The sequence below is a fragment of the Microcaecilia unicolor genome, chromosome 1, assembly GCF_901765095.1.
Source record: "Microcaecilia unicolor chromosome 1, aMicUni1.1, whole genome shotgun sequence".
In the NCBI taxonomy this organism is placed as follows: Eukaryota; Metazoa; Chordata; class Amphibia; order Gymnophiona; family Siphonopidae; genus Microcaecilia; species Microcaecilia unicolor.
Genome location: NC_044031.1, coordinates 308,125,710 through 308,145,860, shown reverse-complemented (window position 1 = coordinate 308,145,860; position 20,151 = coordinate 308,125,710). Strand labels below are relative to the sequence as shown.

Here is a 20,151-nt window from a genome sequence, read left to right as displayed (position 1 = left end):
TTAGTCCCCCGCATAATGGCAGAGCCAACAGAGGCTGAGGGAGAGACGTCCTCCGGAGAGGAACTCTTCAAAATGCTCATGGCCTGCACTAACAGGTTGGGCAAATCCTCTGAGCAGAAGATCCGTGCTGCAGAGGGGTCATCCGCTCCATCCAAGCGGGAATCCGTCTCCTCCAAGGAATCCCCAAAGGACCGTTGGGAGAACTCAGATACGCTGCCCTCATCTACATCAGAGGAGACCGAGTCCTCTAGGGCCTGGAAGTCCACCCGAGGGCGTTTGCTTCCGGAGGCCTCAGCCCCTTGATCAGAGGGGGGAGCCGAGGCAGCGTTTATCATAAGAAAAGCCTGATGCAGCAGCAAAAAGAACTCAAGGGAGAAACCCCCTAGACTGTGCACTTCTGTCGCCTGGGCCACGGCCCTAGATGCACCCTCAACCGGCGCTCGCAAGAGCGGGGGAGAAACATGCTGTGCATCCAAAATGGCGTCCGGTGCGAAACTCCAAGAAGGAGCCGCGTGGGAAGAACGGCGCTTAACTTTCGCCACTTTCTTGCCGTCGCCCGAATCAAGGGCGACCATAGCATTAATGTCTCCCAGCTCGAGGGCGGCCCAAGAAGAAGCCGTCCGAGCAGAGTGGCCGGCCAACATGGAGTGGGCGAGCAGCGGAGGATGGGCGCTTATGGCGGGAAAAACCACCGCACCGGAGGAAGAACCGGGACACTGACCGGACTCCAAACTGATGCCCAACAAAGGCGATTCAGGCTGTGAAAACCCCCGCATCCCCGCTAGACGCACACAAGCGGTCCGGGGAGTGAATCTTCGCGCCTTCGCCCTCCGACGCCATAAGCAACGTGGAGACCGAACGGGGAACCCCCTGCCCGCTATAAAAAGGTAAAATTACCTGCTTCTCGCTCCGAGCTGTAACGAACTGGTGTCCCAGTGAGCAGCTGCAATAAACGCTGATATAAACGTTGAAATAAACGCCCTTAAAGGACGTCAAATTTTATTTATTTTTTTTTTTTAAACGGAGCCAGCGGGAGGGGGGAGAAAAGGAGGGACCTGGCACCACCAGGTTTGCACTTGCTCAAGAAGAGCCCTCAACCCCAGGTACTCAACAAAACCTAAAGATTAGGCTTGGAGACCTAGCCAGAGCTGCTGCTGTGTGTGACCACCACCTGCTGAGATAGAGAACATACTGAGGAGTTTCCGGCAGCACATGACCACATATAGGGAGGCAAAAGGATTGCTCTCTATCTCCACCTGCTGGTAGATGGACACAACCCACCAGTCTATGGATTGATCAGCATGATGATATGGAGTATACCGTTGGTATCTAACCCCGGTAAGGCTGAATCATATGTTTGGATCGGCTTCCCCGACCTGTTGGCATAAATGTGATCAACGTGGTACATTAGGTCATATTTGGTGGACATGTTACAAAGTAAAAGCCTTCTGGAAAGCTGTCCAGGCCCGGATTGGATATTGGGTGGGAGTTGAGATACCGTATGACCCTGCTGTATTTCTGTTCCATAAAACTATTCTGGGGGTGAGTGATCATGGTCAAATGTTAATCAAACATTGCTTATGTGCGGGCAAGATTACTTATTGCTCGCTCATGGAAGCAAAAAAATAGCCCGTCTCTAGTCCAATGGATGACCCTACTGCGCAACATTGCAGAGGGAGAACGATTGGTGGCAAAAGAGAGACACCAGTTGTCGAAATGGACTAAGATCTGGGAACCTTTGGGTATACCGAAGACTTAATGAGCTATAGAGAAACATCTGCTATGTTGAATTACTGTTGTTACCTTAGATACTGTAAGGGGGTGGGGGGTTTGGATGGGAATTTGATCAATAGCGTGGAAATGTCTTGGTGCAAACTGTACGGGGGGAAGGAGGGTGAGAAAAATCTGTAAAATAACAAGAATACTGAATGTTTTATTACTCATTGGACGAGTATTGAAGAAACAATGTCTCAGTTTTATAATATATACTAGAGCCTGTGAGCTCAATGTTTTGGCTGTATTCACATGTTGCCTTACTTGTTCAATAAAGATTCTTGTTTAAATAAAAAAAAGGAACATGATCTATACAAGGCATATAGGCTCCTATGCTATCTTTATAAACAGGCATTACAAACATGTCTTTGAGAATCTTTCTAGCACCCAGAGTCTAAAGAAACTCAAGAGAAAATAGTCACAGCTTACCCGGTGTCACTACCTACTCATTAATAAAAACACTAACATGTAGTAATAGCCCTATATATTTAATTAAGGGAAGGGAAATGGGACTTGATATACCACCTTTCTGAGGTTTTTGCAACTACATTAAGGTGAAAGCCTACTTATATTCATGCATATCAAGTTGTGCATATATAAGAAACTAATCGCAAACAGAAACATGCATATTTCCCATAGTCCTTGACACAGTCATACAGCGTTAGCCTGGTCTTAATTACTCTGTCAATGCTTTTCCACCCAAGGCCCATGCTGTGCGTAATTACCCTGTCAATGCTTTTCACCCAAGGCCCATGCTGTGCATTGGAGAATCCCATTGTCAGCACAGCACAAGACAGGCTAAGTGCCCTGAAGGACAACAGCAGGGATAAGAAACTCCAGCCCAAGTGCTACAAGCTGGTCAGGTAGTTAACAAATCCACACTAAACATGCTTCATATGCATTTGCACCCATAGCCTCCACTGTATGCAAATGCATTTCAGTGCGGATATTCTGAAAATTCAACCACTTCACAAGGCCTGGATTGCCTGACTGGCTGGGGTGCCTCCCCAAAGCTGATCTTGGAGGCACCCCAGCCAGTCAGGTTTTCAGGATTCCCACAATGAATATTCATGAGGGAGATTTGCATGCACTACCTTCACCCACGTCTCTTGTGAATATTCATTGTGGATATCCAGAAAACCTGATTGGCTAAGTGCCTCCAGGAGCTGGTTTCGGAACCACTGCTCTAGACTGTAGCCTCGTACCTGTTTTCATAGATATCTTGAATCTCATAAACCTTCTGGTCAATGACATCACTGGACACCCGGCTGGCCTGCAGCTCATACACCTTTTGGTCGATCAGGTCTGACACGGTTTTGTGGAAATACTGGATGAAGTTTTTGATCACCTCGGGGATCACCTGGTAGGTCTGTTGCTCATACTGGCGCTCATAGGCCAGGTCTTGCTTTGGGTCCCCTGAGCAGCACAAGATAAAAGAGATGTGGAAAGTGGAAATAGGGCAATGAGATTTGGCGTTTACAGATCCCTCAGTTCCACACTTCCAACCCTAACAAAATAGACCAGGAAGCAATCCTACCATTAGGTCTTACTGCTAGCAGTATGTCTTAACTACAGAATAGGACAAGAAGCCAGATAGTGTGGTGGCAAGTGTTGCTTTGCAGAAGATCCACATTTGACTTTTGTTCTATCCATCTCCTCAAAACAGCAGTATTAGCCTCTGAGGGAAGCTCCTGCCATCACACAACCTGGTAATCAGATCTAGAATATGTTCAAACGAGGTTACAAAGGGAGTTGTGATCTGCAGCCTCTGGTCAGGCTCTATTTGCTGCAATGGTTATGTTGTTCAGGATCTGGAATATGAAGAGGGAGGAAACTGTTACAAAAAAAGTGGCCTAATGTTTAGAGCAATGAGAAGAACCAGGAAGCCAGTATTCACTGCCTCAAGTACAAACTAAAGGCTAGATCTCCTAAAGTGCACTGCTGTTAGCAGTGGGATCTAGTTAGTAATGGAGTCCTTAGACTGTAAGATATCTAGGGTTAGAGAAATATCTATTGTACCTGAATAAAAGTGAGTAATTAAATCTAAAATCCAAATCCACAAGAACAAAGTTAAACCAAACAGAAGCATATGTTCATCACTGGTTACTTATACATGCAGGCAACAACAGAAGATAAACGAATTCATAAGAACAAAAGTCTTTCCATGGGCAGAAAAAAAATGTGAAAACATCACCAGAAGTTCAGTAAACTAAACATAAGTGCTCATAAGTGCCATAGTTGTCAATATTTCAAAATGATTAGGGGTGCCAAACACAATACAAATTGCCCCTCCCTGGACATAATGAAGGAGCTTGCTCAATATTGGGAGTACTCAGCACCCAAAAAGCTGGCTCATGAGTGCTAATAAGAAATGGTCCATAGTCTGGAATCTCAAAAGGCTCCCAACCCTTTTTCACAGAAAGAAAAGGTACATGGGTTCCATATAGAAAAATTATGTTCTTACCTGATAATTTTCTTTTCTTTAATCATACCAGACCAGTCCCGACCAATGGGTTATGTCCATCTACCAGCAGGAGACAGAGAAAATAATCCTAAGTGCTTTGCCCCGTAAGGACATCGTGCAGCCTGGAATGCTCAGTATTTCGAATAGCCAAGCAATGGTGCTCTTAACTGCCTCAAATAAGAACACAGGAATAGAGTTCACAGGAAGCCAACAACAACCAGAGTGAAGGCCCTCAAGGATGTACAGGCAACCAATGGTGCTCTTAACTGCCTCAAATAAGAACACAGGAATAGAGTTCACAGGAAGCCAACAACAACCAGAATGAAGGCCCTCAAGGATGTACAGGCAACCAATGGTGTTCTTAACTGCCTCAAATAAGAACACAGGAATAGAGTCCACAGGAAGCCAACAACAACCAGAATGAAGGCCCTCAAGGATGTACAGGCAACCAATGGCTAGCAATACCACCCATCGAGTAACGAGGTGAGGCACAAATCAGGCTTCACATCAGGCATGGAGACGCACCCTCGAAGCAGGAGAATTAGCTCGTTATCGAAGCAGAAACCATAGCTGCCTAGAACTACCACGAGCAGGAGAGAAAAGAGGACTCCTAACCCCAAGGAACGGACCTCGCCTCCCAGAGTGTAACAAGAAGTCAAATCACAGAGAAACCTGACTCCTTCTAGAACCGCAACAAAGAAAAGACTCAAGAGAACAGACCAGGGTGGGCATCTGGACTGGTCTGGTATGATTGAAGGAAAGAAAATTATCAGGTAAGAACATAATTTTTCCTTCCTTGTCATTAGTACCAGACCAGTCCAATGGGATGTAGCAAAGCAGTCACAGGATTAGGGTGGGAAAGGACCATGAAAATAACAACCATGCCTCCAAAAAGATGAAGGCAAAGATCACCAAGATGCAGAACATTCCTGAGAGGGGAACCCGGCAGGCAAAGACGCCCAGAAGTTCTGACTATGGGAAGAAAACAGAGCTCCGAGGCCAAGTAGTGGCAGACAGGCGCCCAGGGAACTCAGAAGGCCCAGAGGAGGAGGCCCCGGCAACCCAAGACGACCACAATGAAGGGAGGGGCTAGGCTCGTCATCCAGAGACATAGCAAGGCTCTACACCCAGGAACAGGGCAAGAGCACAAACCAGAAACAGAGCACATCTGAACATCCAGAAGTAGAGTGACTGAGCCCCGAAAGATGTAGTAAACTCCAATATCCAGAAGATGAGACAAGGGTCAGCCTTCAGTCATATAGACAGCCTTGACACTCCGGAGCAAGAATCGACCCCCATCGAAGGAGCAAGCCACGACATCCAAAGCCGGAGCGAGGCTCAACCTCCAGAGATGAAGCAAGAGGTGACCTCCACGGACGTAGAAGAACCGACGTCCAGAGATGAGACAAAACACAACATGCCAAGAAGCCTGACTCAACGGCCAGAGACGGAGCAAGGCCCGACATCCAGAGATGGAGCAATCTTCATGGAAAAAGGGATTGGTGTACACCACGGAGGAAAGAAGCTGCGTGGAAGGAGAAGAAAGAGAAAGGCAGCTCTTCCCAAGCAAACAACCAATACCGGATGGTAGAGGGGGCTTGGAGGACCATCCAACCTGCCGAAGGGAAAGGCCAGGAAACAAAACCCCTGCAGATGTGTCCCAAGAGACCGCACCAAAGAAAGGACACAGGAAAACACCCGGAATGGGCCAAACCGTTGCTAGGGCAGCTACCTCAGAGACCACTCCAGAGCCAGAGAACTATGCAGCGGAGAGAAAGAGAACCACACACGGAACCTTTGCCCAAGGCGAGGTGCAGTCACTCCTCCGAGCCCTGCCACCGTGAAAACCATTGGCAAGCTAACCAACTCAGCGACTGCTGCAGGAGAAGAACGAAAGCAGACAGCAGGGGCAGATGCTGCGACCAAGGCCAGAGGACATGGAAGACAGGTGAGCAGACACCAGGCCACCTAGACAGGAGAGGCAGGCACTGCAAAGATGACCCCATTGACCTCATGGACCCTGAGCCACTCCGAGAACAGCAGCAAACCAGTAGGGCCTGAACACAATCGGGGGACGATCCCACTCGAGAAACCAGAAGGGCAGAATGCCGAGCCCCGACAGGATGCCAGAGTTAGAGAAAAACCTGGGCCCAAGCAAAGGAAAGAGTCACAGAGACCGCCCAGAGCCACAGGCTCCCACAGAATAGAGATAGCGCCACCATCCAGGAATAACAGACAGCCACAGTAGCAAAACAAAGGCACAACTGCAGCAAAGAGAGGAGGCACAGTCAAGGATACCAGAACACTTCTAACAACAAGGACTGCTGCCAAGAAAACAAACGCATGTGCCCAAAAAGAACGAAAAGCAGAAGCCCTCAAGGCATCCAGCAGCAGAAGAAAGGACAGGCCACAAAGCATAGTGGAGCCTGCCCTCTGAGCACTGACCAAGCAAAAGCGCAGGAAAACAAGAGAAGCGTTGCTCAATTCCCTCTTTATTTATTTATTTATTTTTTTTTTTTGGGGGGGGGGGGGCGGTGACAAAGGAAACCAGCCGGTTTCCAATGGAAACTAATGAACCGCCCACCAGAAATCATTCATCCATGCATCCGCAAGGAAAGGAGAGTAGAGGCACACCAGACGGAAAACAAATCCATTTTCTGCAAAGAGAAAGGAGACAGAGTCGCCTTCGGCACCTAACCACTTTACCTCTATTCAGGAAATCTAGACTGCCCCAACTTGACATTTCGTCCTTTAGATTGTAAGCTCCTTTGAGCAGGGACTGTCCTTCTTTGTTAAACTGTACAGCGCTGCGTAACCCTAGTAGCGCTCTAAAAATGTTAAGAAGCAGTAGTAGTGGTAGATCCCGGAAAAGAACCCGAAGGGAAAGTGAAGAGCAGCCATCATCCCGCCATAAAGAACCGTTGCCAAATGAAGCGCGGGAGAGGGAATGAAAAAGAGATAACAAAATTCCGGAGACGAAGTAAAAAATAAAAATAAGATTCCAGATCTGTTTGTTGTTTTTTTGTAGTGCGATTTGCTTCAAAGTCAGTCATGCATTCACAAAATAGCTCATCAGCAGGCACAGAACAGAAACCAAAGAGAGATATACTTGCTGTTAGCTGGTCACCAGTCAATCATGCAACCCAAGCGCTTATCAAGGACATCATCAAGGACCAAAGTGGTTCAGGGGAGGTAGTCGGTACCACCAGCTGTCACCCCAGCTGAGGGATGAGGGACCCAGACCACCGGGTATCATCCATAGCAGACAGAAGCAGAAGGTACTCAGCCATAAACTCCCAGATCAACTGCAACCTGGACAAGCCAGGGCAGAAGATATCAGCGAAGTATGAAACAGCAGCTGCACAATTCATCCACCATCTGCTAGGAGACAGAGAATACTGAGCATTCCAGGCTGCACAATGCCCTTAAGGGGTGAAGTATTTGTGACTATTTTTTCTGTCTCCTTCCGCTGGTGAATGGACATAACCTATTGGTCTGGACTAGTCTGGTATTGATGACAAGGAATAGGATGATAGTAACTTAAGAAGCAAACTTTGGGACACTCAGACTTGTAAGTAGTATAAAATCCTAGCTAATAATCTATAAGTATTTATTTTACTACATCTACATATAATTCCACACAGAGAGCAGACTACCAAACTTCCTTAAAATGAACATACACAAACAAAAAGGGTTAAAAAAGGAATCTGATGCTGGAAATAAAGACATCACACTATATTAGAACAAGCAGTCCTATTACTAATGTATTTCTCATTTTCAAATGGAAACCAGATAGCTTCATTTCACAGAACACAGTCCCGTCCCCCCAATTACCGATTTCACCACCTCTGCTGTTCTGGATTCTAGGTTTCAGTTTCTCTAAGAACAGCAGGATGTACAGGGGCAGTGCTGTAGAATATTGGCTCTGACCGGCCCAAAAAATAGAGGGCAGGTCAGGGGCAGTAGGGGGGGGGGGGGGCGGCGCTAGGGAGGAGCTGGCAGGTATACGAGTGCCGGCAATATTCAGAACCAACATAGCTAAGTGGGTGAACTGAGAAACAGCTCGAAAGCTGTCCTGAGTTCACTCGCTTAGCTATGCAGGCCCTAGCACTGAATATCAGCTGGGACCCGCATAGCTTTTAAAACCCCTTTTAAAGGCTACCCGAGCCCCACAGGGCCCCCCCCTCCTTCCTTCCCATGACCTTATGCTATGAGTTTATCTTGTTGGGCAGACTGGATGGACCATACAGGTCTTTATCTGCCACCATCAGAATAAGCATCTAGAATAAGCAACACAAAATCTGTTTGACTCTTTTGGGATCTTGCCAGGTACTTGTGCCCTGAATTGGCCACTGTTGGAAACAGGATACTGGGCTCGATGTACCTTCAGTCTGTCTCAGTATGGCAGCACTTATGTTCTATCATCCACTACATTACTATGTTACCATAAGTACCTCCTTCATACACCCACCCCCCCATCCCTGTCTCAATAAGCCTCCCACGGCCTAACTTCAATCCCTGGTGGTCTAGCAGGAGCGATGGGAATAAGAGCGACCCCTCTCCTGCCCCTACCAGCAGCATCCTAAAAATGACTGCTTGCAGTACTACCATAGTACCAAGAGGCTGCCATATTGAGGAAGCTGCCGCTAGGGATAGGAATAAAGGTGGTTCACTCCTTCCCCTACTAGATCACCGGGGATTGAAGGTAGGCCCAGAAGGACCTACTGAGATAGGAGGAAGGAAGCTACTTAATATCATAGGCCAGAAGTGGAGGGGGAAGGAAGGAAGGGTCATTGTGTGGTGGGGTAGGACAGAGGTACTTAAGGTTGCCAAAAGGAAGGAGGGAGGCCTTAAAAAAGGGTTTAAAAGTTATGCCGGTTGCAGCTGGTATTCAGCTGGGGCCCTCCTGCATAACTGTCTTATGCGAGCCCTGGCTGAATTTTGGTCGGGACCCATATAAGCTCCAGTGGCCAGGCCAGCAAAAATTAGCCCTGGCCACGGACCACCACTGGCTGAATATAGGCAGGTTCAAGTCTGTACTACTACTACTTATCATTTCTATAGCGCTACTAGACGTACGCAGCGCTGTGTGTGCAAAGGGGTAAAACCAGATAAGGCTCAGCCTGTCCCACAAGGAATGGAGCTATCAGATCACCTAAGTCAGTCAGCTGGATTTTCAGGCTACCTGGAATAGATATCCACACTTGCACATTTCTGTCATCCATTTGAGACTCACAAATCTGAGTTAAAGCCACTCCCATGCAGTCACTTAGAGGACTACTGAAAAATGTTAACTGTCCGAACCAGTACTGCACTGCTTTCTTTAGCTTACCTTTGCAAGATGTCTCAGTTTATTTTTTTGCACTACAAAAGTGCAAACTAGAAGACACTGAACTGGTTCCAACTGCTCTTAAAGGCTTGAAAAAAGAGGCAATTCCCACAACAGAAAGCTAAAGTATCTTCAATACAAAACAACTGAGCATCTGTACCTACCTGTGTGCATGTCATAATCAGCCTGGTAGTTATATGGATCATACTGGCCTTGAACCTGTTAAAATAAATAAACAGGACTGAAATCTCATAAAATAGTCAGCAAACTTTCTCTCACAAGCACAAGGCACATGTAGCAGAAAAAGTCTTCATCTCTTCCTACCCTTTCCCCCACCAACAGTAACTACATCAGCAAACCACAAGAGATGAATAAAACGTTGTTACATGCATAAAACAAAACAACTCAGGTGTAAACACACATAAAAGTTATGCACAGAAAGGCAGCATGTACTTCTATGGAATCTTTTTGTAACTGCTCCTGGGGTGTATTTTAGGCATAGTACTTTATAAGATACGTATCTACACAAGTGGAGGATAATTTTATACTTGTCTTTATAAAAACACACTCTTAAGTGGCAGAAATTGAAACTACAATGAAGGTGTTGACCTTTACACCTGTCCTGGAGCAGGCACAAATGTCTGTACCTATAATTTCTATGTAAGAACCTATGTGTGTGTACATGTGTGCTCTACCCTGTGATCCACCCTGTACATGCCTATCAACAAAGCACACGCCATCATGTCAAAAGAACAGTTTTATGCCAGTCTGCGTTTTATAAGAAGCCACATATGCATAAGGAGAAATTAGATTTTACCTTATACATTTTCTTCCATTAGTCCTTCCCACTATACCAGAACCTATGGGATAATTGTGTCCCTCAACCAGCAGCTGAAAATATCTCAACTCAGTTTTCAATGCTCTCTCTCTCGGCATCCAGTCCAACTCTTCAATATTTACATAGACAAGCAGTAAGAAGAAACTTCAGAATTAACACAACAACCTCAAGCAACTTGCTAATCTAACACTAAACAGAAGAGCAAACGTATAGACCTCTCTCATCTCTTATACAGAACAAGAGAAATGCAGGAAGCACCATGCAAGATAACAGTCATTATTTAACCCATTACTTTGCACTGACTAAACATCTTAGAAACCTCAGGCGGGTCTCTGGAAAAGTGGGAAGGACTAATGGAAAGAAAATTATTAGATAAGACCTAATTTTTCCTTCCATTAGGTAGCTTCCTACTATTCCGGAACCTGTGGGATGCTAAAAAAAAAAATAAAATAAAAATCTCTAGAGTGGGTGGAATCCTGGTGCTGCCACCCTGAAGACCGAATCCCCCATGACATCCACCCCGTAGTGCTTGGCAGATGTAGTAGTAGTGTCAATCACATCGCTGTCTTGCAAACATCTGCCAGAGACAGTAAGGTCATCTCCGCCCAGGATGTCACCATACACCTAGTAGAATAAGCCCGCAAGGCCTGAGGAGCCTGCTTCCCCACAAGCAAATAAGCTGACGCAATAATCTCCTTCAGCCATCAGACGACCTTACGAGACTGGAAGACTGGGCATCCAAATAGCAGATGATGTTTAATGTGAGCAAGTGCAAAGTGATGCATGTGGAAAAGAGGAACCCAAACTATAGCTACATGATGGAAGGTTCCAAGTTAGGAGTCACCAACCAGGAAAAGGATCAAGGAGTCATCATTGACGACAGTTTGAAACCATCTGCTCAGTGTGCTGCGGCAGCAAAGAAAACAAATAAGGAAAAGACATCCACATGAGGAAAGACTGAAACAGCTTGGGCTCTTCAGCTTGAAGAAAAGACAGCTGAGGGGCAATATGATAGAGGTTTATAAAATACTGAGTGGAACGAGTAGACATGAATCACTTGTTTACTCTTTCCAAAAATATTAGGACTAGGGGCACACAATGAAGCTAAACGTAGTAAATTTAAAACAAATTGGAGAAAATATTTCTTCACTCAACGTGTAATTATACTCTGGAATTCGTTGCCAGAGAATGTGGTAAATGCAGTTAGCTTAGTGGGGTTTAAAAAAAAGGTTTGGATGGATTCCTAAAAGAAAAGTCCATAAGCCACTATTAAAATAGACTTGGGAAAATCCACTGCTTATTTCTGGGATAAGCAGCATAAAATGTATTGTACTGTTTTGGTATCTTGCTAGGTACTTCTGACCTGGATTGGCCATTGTTGGAAACAGGATACTGGGCTTGATGGACCTTTGGTCTGTACCAGTATGGCAACGCTTATTTATTTACCCTGTAAGTTCTGTAGTTTTGTTGCTGTATAAGAAAGAGGCACTGTGGGTCAATCTGGAAAGAGGGAATGGAAAAGCGAAGATACCTATAGTAGGTATTCTCCAAGAACAGCAGACCTTATATTATCACAATTGGGTAAAGTGGTGACGCACTGCCCGATCTGGAGCTTGTAACAAGCTTTAGAGAGCTTTGAGGAGAGCGAGACACACTCCAGGAGTGCCTTCCTGCCCGCTGTGAGAGCTGGCACTGCAGTTAGATACTACAGCAAGAAAAAATAAAAACAGGAGACAACTCCAAGGGGAAGCGGGCAGGTTTGTGAGAATATAAGGCCTGTTGTCCTCGGAGAATACCTACTACAGGTAAGTATCTTCACTTTCGCTGAGAAGCAGGCCATAATTCTCGCAATCGGGGTATCCCTAGAATCCAGGCTCACTGAAAATAAGAAACACTGGACAACTGGGCCTCACAATGGCAAGAATAGAACTCAGATTAACCTGAAACTATATACAAACTGAGTGAGAGTGCAGCCTGGAACAGAATAAAACGGGCCTAGGGGGTGGAGTTGGATTCTAGACCCCAAACAGATTCTGTAACACTGTCTGCCCCTGCCCGAACTGACTGTCACATCAAATTAGATGGTGTGGATGGGCAGACTGGATAAACCATGTGGACTTTATCTGCCCTTATTTCCTTGCTTGTTACCTCACTCAGCAGAAAAGAAAAAAAGGTGGAATGTAAGCCTGACAAGCCTTCGCCGATAATTGTCCCAATAAGATTCCCAAATGTGATACCTCGGTTTTCGTTGACTTTGGTTATCGTCTGTTTTGGTTTTCAACAATTCTCTCTGTGAAAAATTTGTCTTGGTTTTCATCGGTTGCCTCGGATTTCGTCGGCGTGTCCATGTAACCGTGCTGCGAAAACAAAGGGCGACCCATGCGTTCTCCTGCTCAGTGTGGCGTTGTTTCCTATTAGTTCCACCATGGGACCAAAGAAAGTTTCCAGAGCCAGCAGCCCTTCGAAGGCGGCCAGGAACACAATCGAGTTGAAGAAGAAAATCATTGAAAAATTTGAGAGCGGCATTAAGATTGCTGAAATCGGCCGCGTGTACAGGAAGTCGCCATCCACGATAAGTTCCATTGTGGTGAAAAAAGAAGGAATAAAGGAGGCTAATGTAGCGAAAGGCGTGAATGTGCTAACAAAACAGAGATCGCAAACAATTGAAGATGTCAAACAGTTGTTTTTAATTTGGATCAATCAAAAACAGTTAGATGGCGATTCTGTTTCGGAGGCCATCATATGTGAAAAGGCCAACTGTTGTATGCCGATCTCATCAAGAAAATGCATGGGATGAGTGCTAGTGTACTTAGTGATTTTAAGGTCAGCAGAGGCTGGTTCGAAAAATTCAAGAGGCGCATTGGCATACACAGTGTTACTAGGCACAGCGAAGGTGCGAGTTCGGACAAGTCTGGGGCCGAAAAATTTGTGTCCGAATTCAAAGATTATGTAGAGGCTGAAGGATTCACCCCCCAACAAGTCTTCAACTGTGATGAAACTGGCCTCTTTTGGAAGAAAATGCCAAAGAGAACCATTCATTACACAGGAGGAAAAGGCACTGCCAGGACATAAGCCTATGAAAGATAGGCTAACTCTTTTGTTGTGTGGTAATGCTAGCGGTGACTGTAAAGTGAAGCCCTTACTGGTGTACCATTCAGAAACTCCTAGAGTGTTTAGCAGAAACAATGTGATTAAAAGTAAATTGTGTGTGATGTGGAGGGCAAACATGAAAGCATGGGTCACAAGGCCAATTTTCATTGAGTGGATGAATGAAGTGTTTGGCCCAAGTGTGAAAAAATACCTCCAGGATAATCAGTTGTCTCTTAAGTGCCTTTTGCTAATGGACAATGCTCCTGCACATTCTCCAGGTTTGGAAGACACATTGTTGGAGTTCAGTTTTATCACAGTGAAGTTCTTGCCCCCTAATACCACACCACTCATCCAGCCCATGGACCAGAATGTCATTTCAAATTTCAAGAAACTGTACACAAAAGCAATGCTTCAAAGGTGCTTTGAGGTGACATCAGATACCGAATTGTCCTTAAAAGAGTTCTGGAAAACACATTTCAACATTCTCAACTGCACTAGCCTCACACACAAGGCTTGGCAGGGAGTGACAACCAGGACGATGAACTCTGGAAGAAATTATGGCCAGGATGTGTGCATGAGAGAGATTTTGAAGGGTTTGAGTCTTTGTCTGATGACCCTACACATGTGGTGCAGTCAATTGTTGATTTGGGGAAGTCCATGGGTTTGGAGGTGAGTGGTGAGGATGTGGAAGAGTTGGTGGACGACCACAGTGAAGAACTCACCACTGAAGAGCTGCAAGACCTTCACCTAGAAATGCAACAGACGGCAGATGAAGAAGTTGCTTCAGATGAGGAGGAAGAGACAGGCGAGAATGTGCCTTCTTCAGAGATTAAGGACATCTTCTCCATGTGGAGTAAGGTACAGGGGTTTGTGGAGAAAAATCACCCAGACAAATCTGTTGCAGGCCGTGTCTGCAACTTGTTTAATGATAATGTCTTGCCCCATTTTAGGCAAATCTTAAAGAGGCGGCAGAAACAGACCCCAGATAGTGCCTTGATACCGTAATGCCATGTTTTCATCGGTTTCGGGTTTCGCCAATTGTTTTCGGACAGATTATCGATGAAAACCGAGGTTTCACTGTACACCATATTAAGTTGCTAGGTACAAAGTTATATGACTGCTCACAAATCAAAAGGAAGAAGGATTATGAGTTCCCCATGACTGTCTGTGGACAAAATAACCTTTGTGTTTGGTATTGTATCCAAACCAATTTTCAGTACATATCAAGGAGTCCAATAAGAATCCTGACAGGGGTATTGTTTATACTTATTTAAAGGGTGTCTATTAGAAAGTTCAAGTCAACAGTACAGATAATTATAAACGTAACAAGATAACCAAAGGAAAAGGGGATGGGACTTGATTTACCACTTTTCTATGGTTACAATCAAAGTGGTTTATGTATTATATACAGACACAGGTATTTATTTTGTACCTGGGGCAATGAAAGATTAAATGAGTTTGCAACGTTCTATTGTCTGACGTCACTGAAGCCAAGGTTTGTAAGTTCGAAGCTCTGAAGCCACGAAAAACACAATCTCGGGGCCCCGCCCTTGCGTCAACCGTTATGACTTTGAGGGCGGAGCAATTCACTCACATCGACGGCGGCCAGGGCGGCGCAATGGCGTCACTGACGACAAAGGTGCGTTGGGTGGGGGGGCCAGAGCCACACATCGACGGCGACCACGGCGGTACAATACCGTCACTAACGACGAAGGTGCGTTGGGTGGGGGGGCCAGAGGAAAGCCTTGCTAGCGCCCGTTTCATTGGCTCCAGAAACGGGCCTTTTTTTTACTAGTAAATTATAATTGCCCAAAAGCTTTTTTTGTACAACAATGCCTAACAGTAAGCAGGTACTATGTCACACAATTGAATTGATGTGCACTTTTCTGACTACTGACAGGTCATTTATGACCTATGAACTGCATGGCTAAAAAGACTCAAAATGCCTCAGAACTGCATTTCTCTGTACTTTTGCTGAAAGCCGTGAAAGCTGACTTTCTGCTGAGAGCTGCAAGGTCGTGCTGACCCAGCAGGGAGCACTCTCCCCCCCCCCCCCACCCTGGCAGAGCCGGTGCCACTAATTCTACGTCACCAAGGACACAAGAATGAATATACAGTTTGAAAGTGAAGAGTGTTGAGATTATTAGATAAGACCTGGGTGCTAGGAAATTCCTATAATGGAATGGCGTCTACAATCAAACCTATAAATGGCAAGTGACCGACTCACCTGCAAATACGCAGTAGAGACTTCCCTCTCTGTCCCGCCCCCGCGTCAAGACGTGATGACGGGGGGAGGGGGGCGGGACAGAGAGGGAAACTACGCGGAAGGGGAGGGAGGGAACTGCTGACGTCGCTACCGCTCCCCCCCCAAGGTAGCCGCTACCGCCCCCACCCCGGAGTCGCCACCACCCCCCCCTTCACCCGGCCCCTCTCTTCGTTATTCAACTTACAGCAGCGCCGAAACAGCAGCAAGCAGCTCAGCTTCAGCTCCTGTCGGCCTTCCTTCCCTGCCTGTGCCCCGCCCTCGCCGACGTGACGTCACACGAGGGCGAGGCACAGGCAGTGAAGGAAGGCCAACGGGAGCTGCTGCTTGCTGCTGTTTTGGCGCTGCTGTAAGTTGAATAACGAAGAGAGGGCCCGGGCCGGGTGAAGGGGGGCGGGGGCGACTCCGGGGTGGGGGGGGCGGGTAGCGGCTACTTGGGGGGGAGGGGACATGGGAGGTCTCAGAAGGAGGGGCGGCCTTGGAGCTGGGAGGGCTGGACTGAAGGGGGCCTTCCAGCTGGCTGGGAAGAAGGCACGGGGGGGGGGCAGGGGGCCTTGGAACTGGGAGGGAGGGAGGGCAGGGGGGCCCTTACAGTTGTGAGGGAATGGGGCCCCTTACAGTTGTGAGGGAGAGCAGGGGGCCTTGGAACTGGGAGGGAGGGAAGGGGGCCTTGGGAGCTGGGGGGGAGGGCCTGGGGACTTGGAACTGGGAGGGAAGGGGGCCTGGGAGCTGGGGGGAGGGACAGAGGGGGCCTTGGAGCTGGCAGGGAAGGAGGATGGCAGGGGGCCTTGCAGCTGCAACGGGAGGGGGAAAAAAAACATTCCAATACGCGCCCGTTTTAACGGGCTTAACGGCTAGTCCTCTATAAAAGAGACCTTGGACTTGCTATGTTCTGTAAACATTTAGATATCATGTTCTGTGTTCTATAAACATTCAGATAGTATGTACCATTCTATGTAAACTTCACCAGATACAAGTTTAATGGAACTTTTCAAATTTCATTATTCTAACCTACACCCTAATTATTGAACATTATATCTTGTCCTGTTCTCACTATATGTTCTATCCATTTACCCACTCCTCATTATACATAATTTTCTTATGCACCTTAACTGCAATAAGGCTGAAATTGTTATTCCGTTAATATGATTGCCATGATATTCTCATGCACCTTATGTTATCTATATTCTGATTTCCTTATCCCATCAATGTGATTGTTGCTGTATTATATTGCAAGCCACATTAAGCCTGCAAATAGGTGGGAAAATGTGGGGTATAAATGCAGCAAATAAATAAATGCAAACAGAGTGAGACAAAAATTAGCTGATGTAACACAGAATTTCGCTATACAAGCGCATAAACCGACTACACTAAGACTATGTGCAGTCAGCACTGCATCTAGCTCTAGTACCTCCAATCCCACACGTTTGTTAGAAAGATCGCTATGTGTGTAGTGTCATACTTTATTAAATGCTAATAATAATAATAATTAAGGGGCTCGCTCTGCCCCAAACTTTCAGACAATTCAAACCCTGTCCTGCCTCTTCTCATCATTTTTTATGGCACAAGGGTATTCAGCGAGTCTTTATTCGTAGTCATCCATTTGATCCCCTACTCCTTCTCCACACATAAGGACGCTCCCATCCTACCCAGAACCCGGACAGCCCGCACCATCTTCCTCTTTCTAGCTACGCGACAAATGTTGGCACTGACTTACTCAACTTCCTCCCAAAATTCAATCAACTTATTATATACAAAGAAACGGGGCACTACCACATTCTTACCTCCCCGTAGTCATCGTTAGGGTAAGACATGCCGCGCGGTTAAGGTGTACACACGCCGGACCGGCGGAAACCACCAAAGAAAGATCCGGCGCACGAAACAAACGCAACTTCCAAGTTCACACGGCGCGAAATAATATACGCAACTTTACGTCTGAAGTTCGTATACAGCAAGGAGTAGGCAAAGAGGGTTAATAAAACACGGCATGACGTCAAAAAGTTGAAGCCGGTCCCCCTCCCCCCCCCACCCACCCAGCAGCCGTCATATTGGTGTACCCAAAACAAAACCATCGAAAACTCCCCAACCCTCCAACTCCCTCCTAACAGAAGGAATGCAAAACCAAGGAGGTTTAATAAAATATAATCCTCATACGTTTGCTACTGTTTTTCAATAGCACGTCTGCGAATGTTTTGGGTCACTAAGTATGGCGGCAAACGTCAGCCTACATAATCGGTCAGATAGGCTCATTGTGTCTCTCCTTTCTCAAACCTCGGAGAGCACCTCACCGATTCCAGTGAAGTCCCTCCCACCCGTATTAATCACATTTGATTGGCAACTGTCAATTCTACACGGTCCTTCTGATTGGCTAATAGAAGTGCTTCTCTGATGGTTTCTGCCCCTTGACACCCTCACTTCATTGTCTCTAACAGTGCATCTGCGGTCTTTTCCATCGTGGTTGGTTAAGGTGTGTTGCTTACAGTTGTCTGATTGGACAGCTTCAGCTTCCCTGTCTGTTGCTACGGTTACCGGAAGATGCACCTCCTCTTCCCGTGGGCGGGCTTGTGATGGGTGGCAGGATGGACGAAGACAGTGTAACCGATGGTGCTGGGGGTGGCTTCCAGTTTTCTGGGTTCAGTGGCTGCGGGCTCGGTGCTGGGGCGACGGTACCAGGGACAGCCGAGTCTGATCCCCTGCGTTATCTTCACTTGTTGTGGGAGCGGGAGCCGCTAGGAGGTGGCACCGGGAGCTCTGGCCGGGAGCGGGATTCCACCCCCTCTCCTGCCGCGGCGCTCCTGATGCAGCGAATGTGCAGGAGAGTGAGTCTGGGACGGTCGCGAAGCGCCAGGTTGTATCGCCGGACCCTGAACCTGCTAGGCAAGGATGTGTACGGTGTGTAATATTACTGTATTATCTTCGCAGCAGTATCCGTTGTGTCTTTTACAGTGTTGCCTGTATCTTCCTTAATTGAATAATTTAATTATGTATTGCTACTACTACTTATCATTTCTATAGCGCTACCGGACGTAGGCAGCGCTTTACACTAGAACAGGGGTAGGCAACTCCGGTCATCGAGAGCCACAGGCAGGTCAGGTTTTCAGGATATCCACAATGAATATGCAGGAGATAGATTTGCAAGCACTGCCTCCATAGTGTGCAAATCTATCTCATGCATATTCATTGTGGATATCCTGAAAACCTGACCTGCCTGAGGCTCTCGAGGACCGGAGTTGCCTACCCCTGCACTAGAACGTGGCGAGACAGTCCCTGCTTGATAGAGCTTACAATCTAATTAGGACCGACAGGACATATCAGAGATAAGGGACAGTTGAATGGAGGATGAAAAGGTGAGTAGGGGTTAGGAGTTGAAAGCAGCATCGAAAAGGTGGGTTTTTAGCTTAGATTTGAAGACGGCCAGAGATGAGGCTTGACGTACTGGCTCAGGAAGTCTATTCCAGGCATATGGTGCGGCAAGATAGAAGGCACGAAGTTAGTGGTGGAGGAGAAGGGTGCAGATAAGAGAGATTTACCCTAGTGAACGGAGTTCCCAAGAAGGAGTGTAGGGAGAGATGAGAGTGGAGAGGTACTGAGGAGCTGCAGAGTGAATGCATTTGTAAGTCAGTAAGAGGAGTTTGAACTGTATGCGGAAACGGATAGGGAGCCAATGAAGTGACTTGAGGAGAGAGCTAATATGAGCATAAAGACTTTGATTGAATATTAGGTGTGAAGCCTAATTTTGAACAGATTGAAGAGGAAAGAGATGGCTCAGTGGGAGACCTGTGAGAAGCAAGTTGCAGTAGTCTAAGCGGGAGGTTAGATTGTAAGCTCCTTTGAGCAGGGACTGGCCTTCTTTGTTAAACTGTACAGCGCTGCGTAACCCTAGTAGCGCTTTAGAAATGTTAAGTAGTAGTAGGTGATAAGAGTGTGGATGAGGGTACTCAGAAAGGAAAGGGTGAATTTTGGTGATGTTATAGAGGAAGAAACGACAGGTTTTAGCAGTCTGTTGAATATGTGAAGAGGAGAGGGAGGAGTCAAAGATGACCCCAAGGTTACGTGCTGATGAGATGGGAAGGATGCGCATATTATCCACAGATATAGAGAATGGGGGGAGAGTAGAGGTCGGTTTAGGTGGAAAGATAAGAAGCTCAGTTTTGGTCATATTTAGCTTCAGGTGGCGGTGAGACATCCAGGCAGCATTGTCGGACAGGCAGGCTGAAACTTTGGCCTGGATGCTTGCTGAGATTTCTGGTGTGGAGAGGTAGATCTGAGAGTCATCGGCGTAAAGATGATACTGTATTATACCGTATGTATTTCACTTTGGAGCTGGTTTGTAAAACGTTGTAAAGTTTTACATTTTCCTCGTATTAAATACCAAAACTTGGGGCGTAGTTTCC

General features: G+C 46.6%; 2 protein-coding genes across 2 annotated transcripts in view; one reads left to right on the top strand and one right to left on the bottom strand.

Annotated features, from left to right (window-relative positions):
• Nucleotides 1-17,652, bottom strand: part of EIF3L (eukaryotic translation initiation factor 3 subunit L) — a 76,707-nt gene extending 59,055 nt beyond the window's left edge. Inside the window, exons 1-3 of the mRNA XM_030208144.1 lie at nt 17,542-17,652; nt 9,731-9,785; nt 2,979-3,189 (exon numbers count right to left, since the gene is read on the bottom strand). Coding sequence (XP_030064004.1) covers nt 2,979-3,189; nt 9,731-9,785; nt 17,542-17,571 — 296 coding nt within the window. The 5' untranslated portion in view covers nt 17,572-17,652. The remainder of the gene's footprint in view (nt 1-2,978; nt 3,190-9,730; nt 9,786-17,541) is intronic.
• Nucleotides 17,653-18,295: 643 nt separating this feature from the next.
• Nucleotides 18,296-20,151, top strand: part of ANKRD54 (ankyrin repeat domain 54) — a 47,534-nt gene continuing 45,678 nt past the window's right edge. The window contains exon 1 of the mRNA XM_030208138.1: nt 18,296-18,649. Within this exon, the coding sequence (XP_030063998.1) occupies nt 18,325-18,649 (325 nt within the window). The 5' untranslated portion in view covers nt 18,296-18,324. The remainder of the gene's footprint in view (nt 18,650-20,151) is intronic.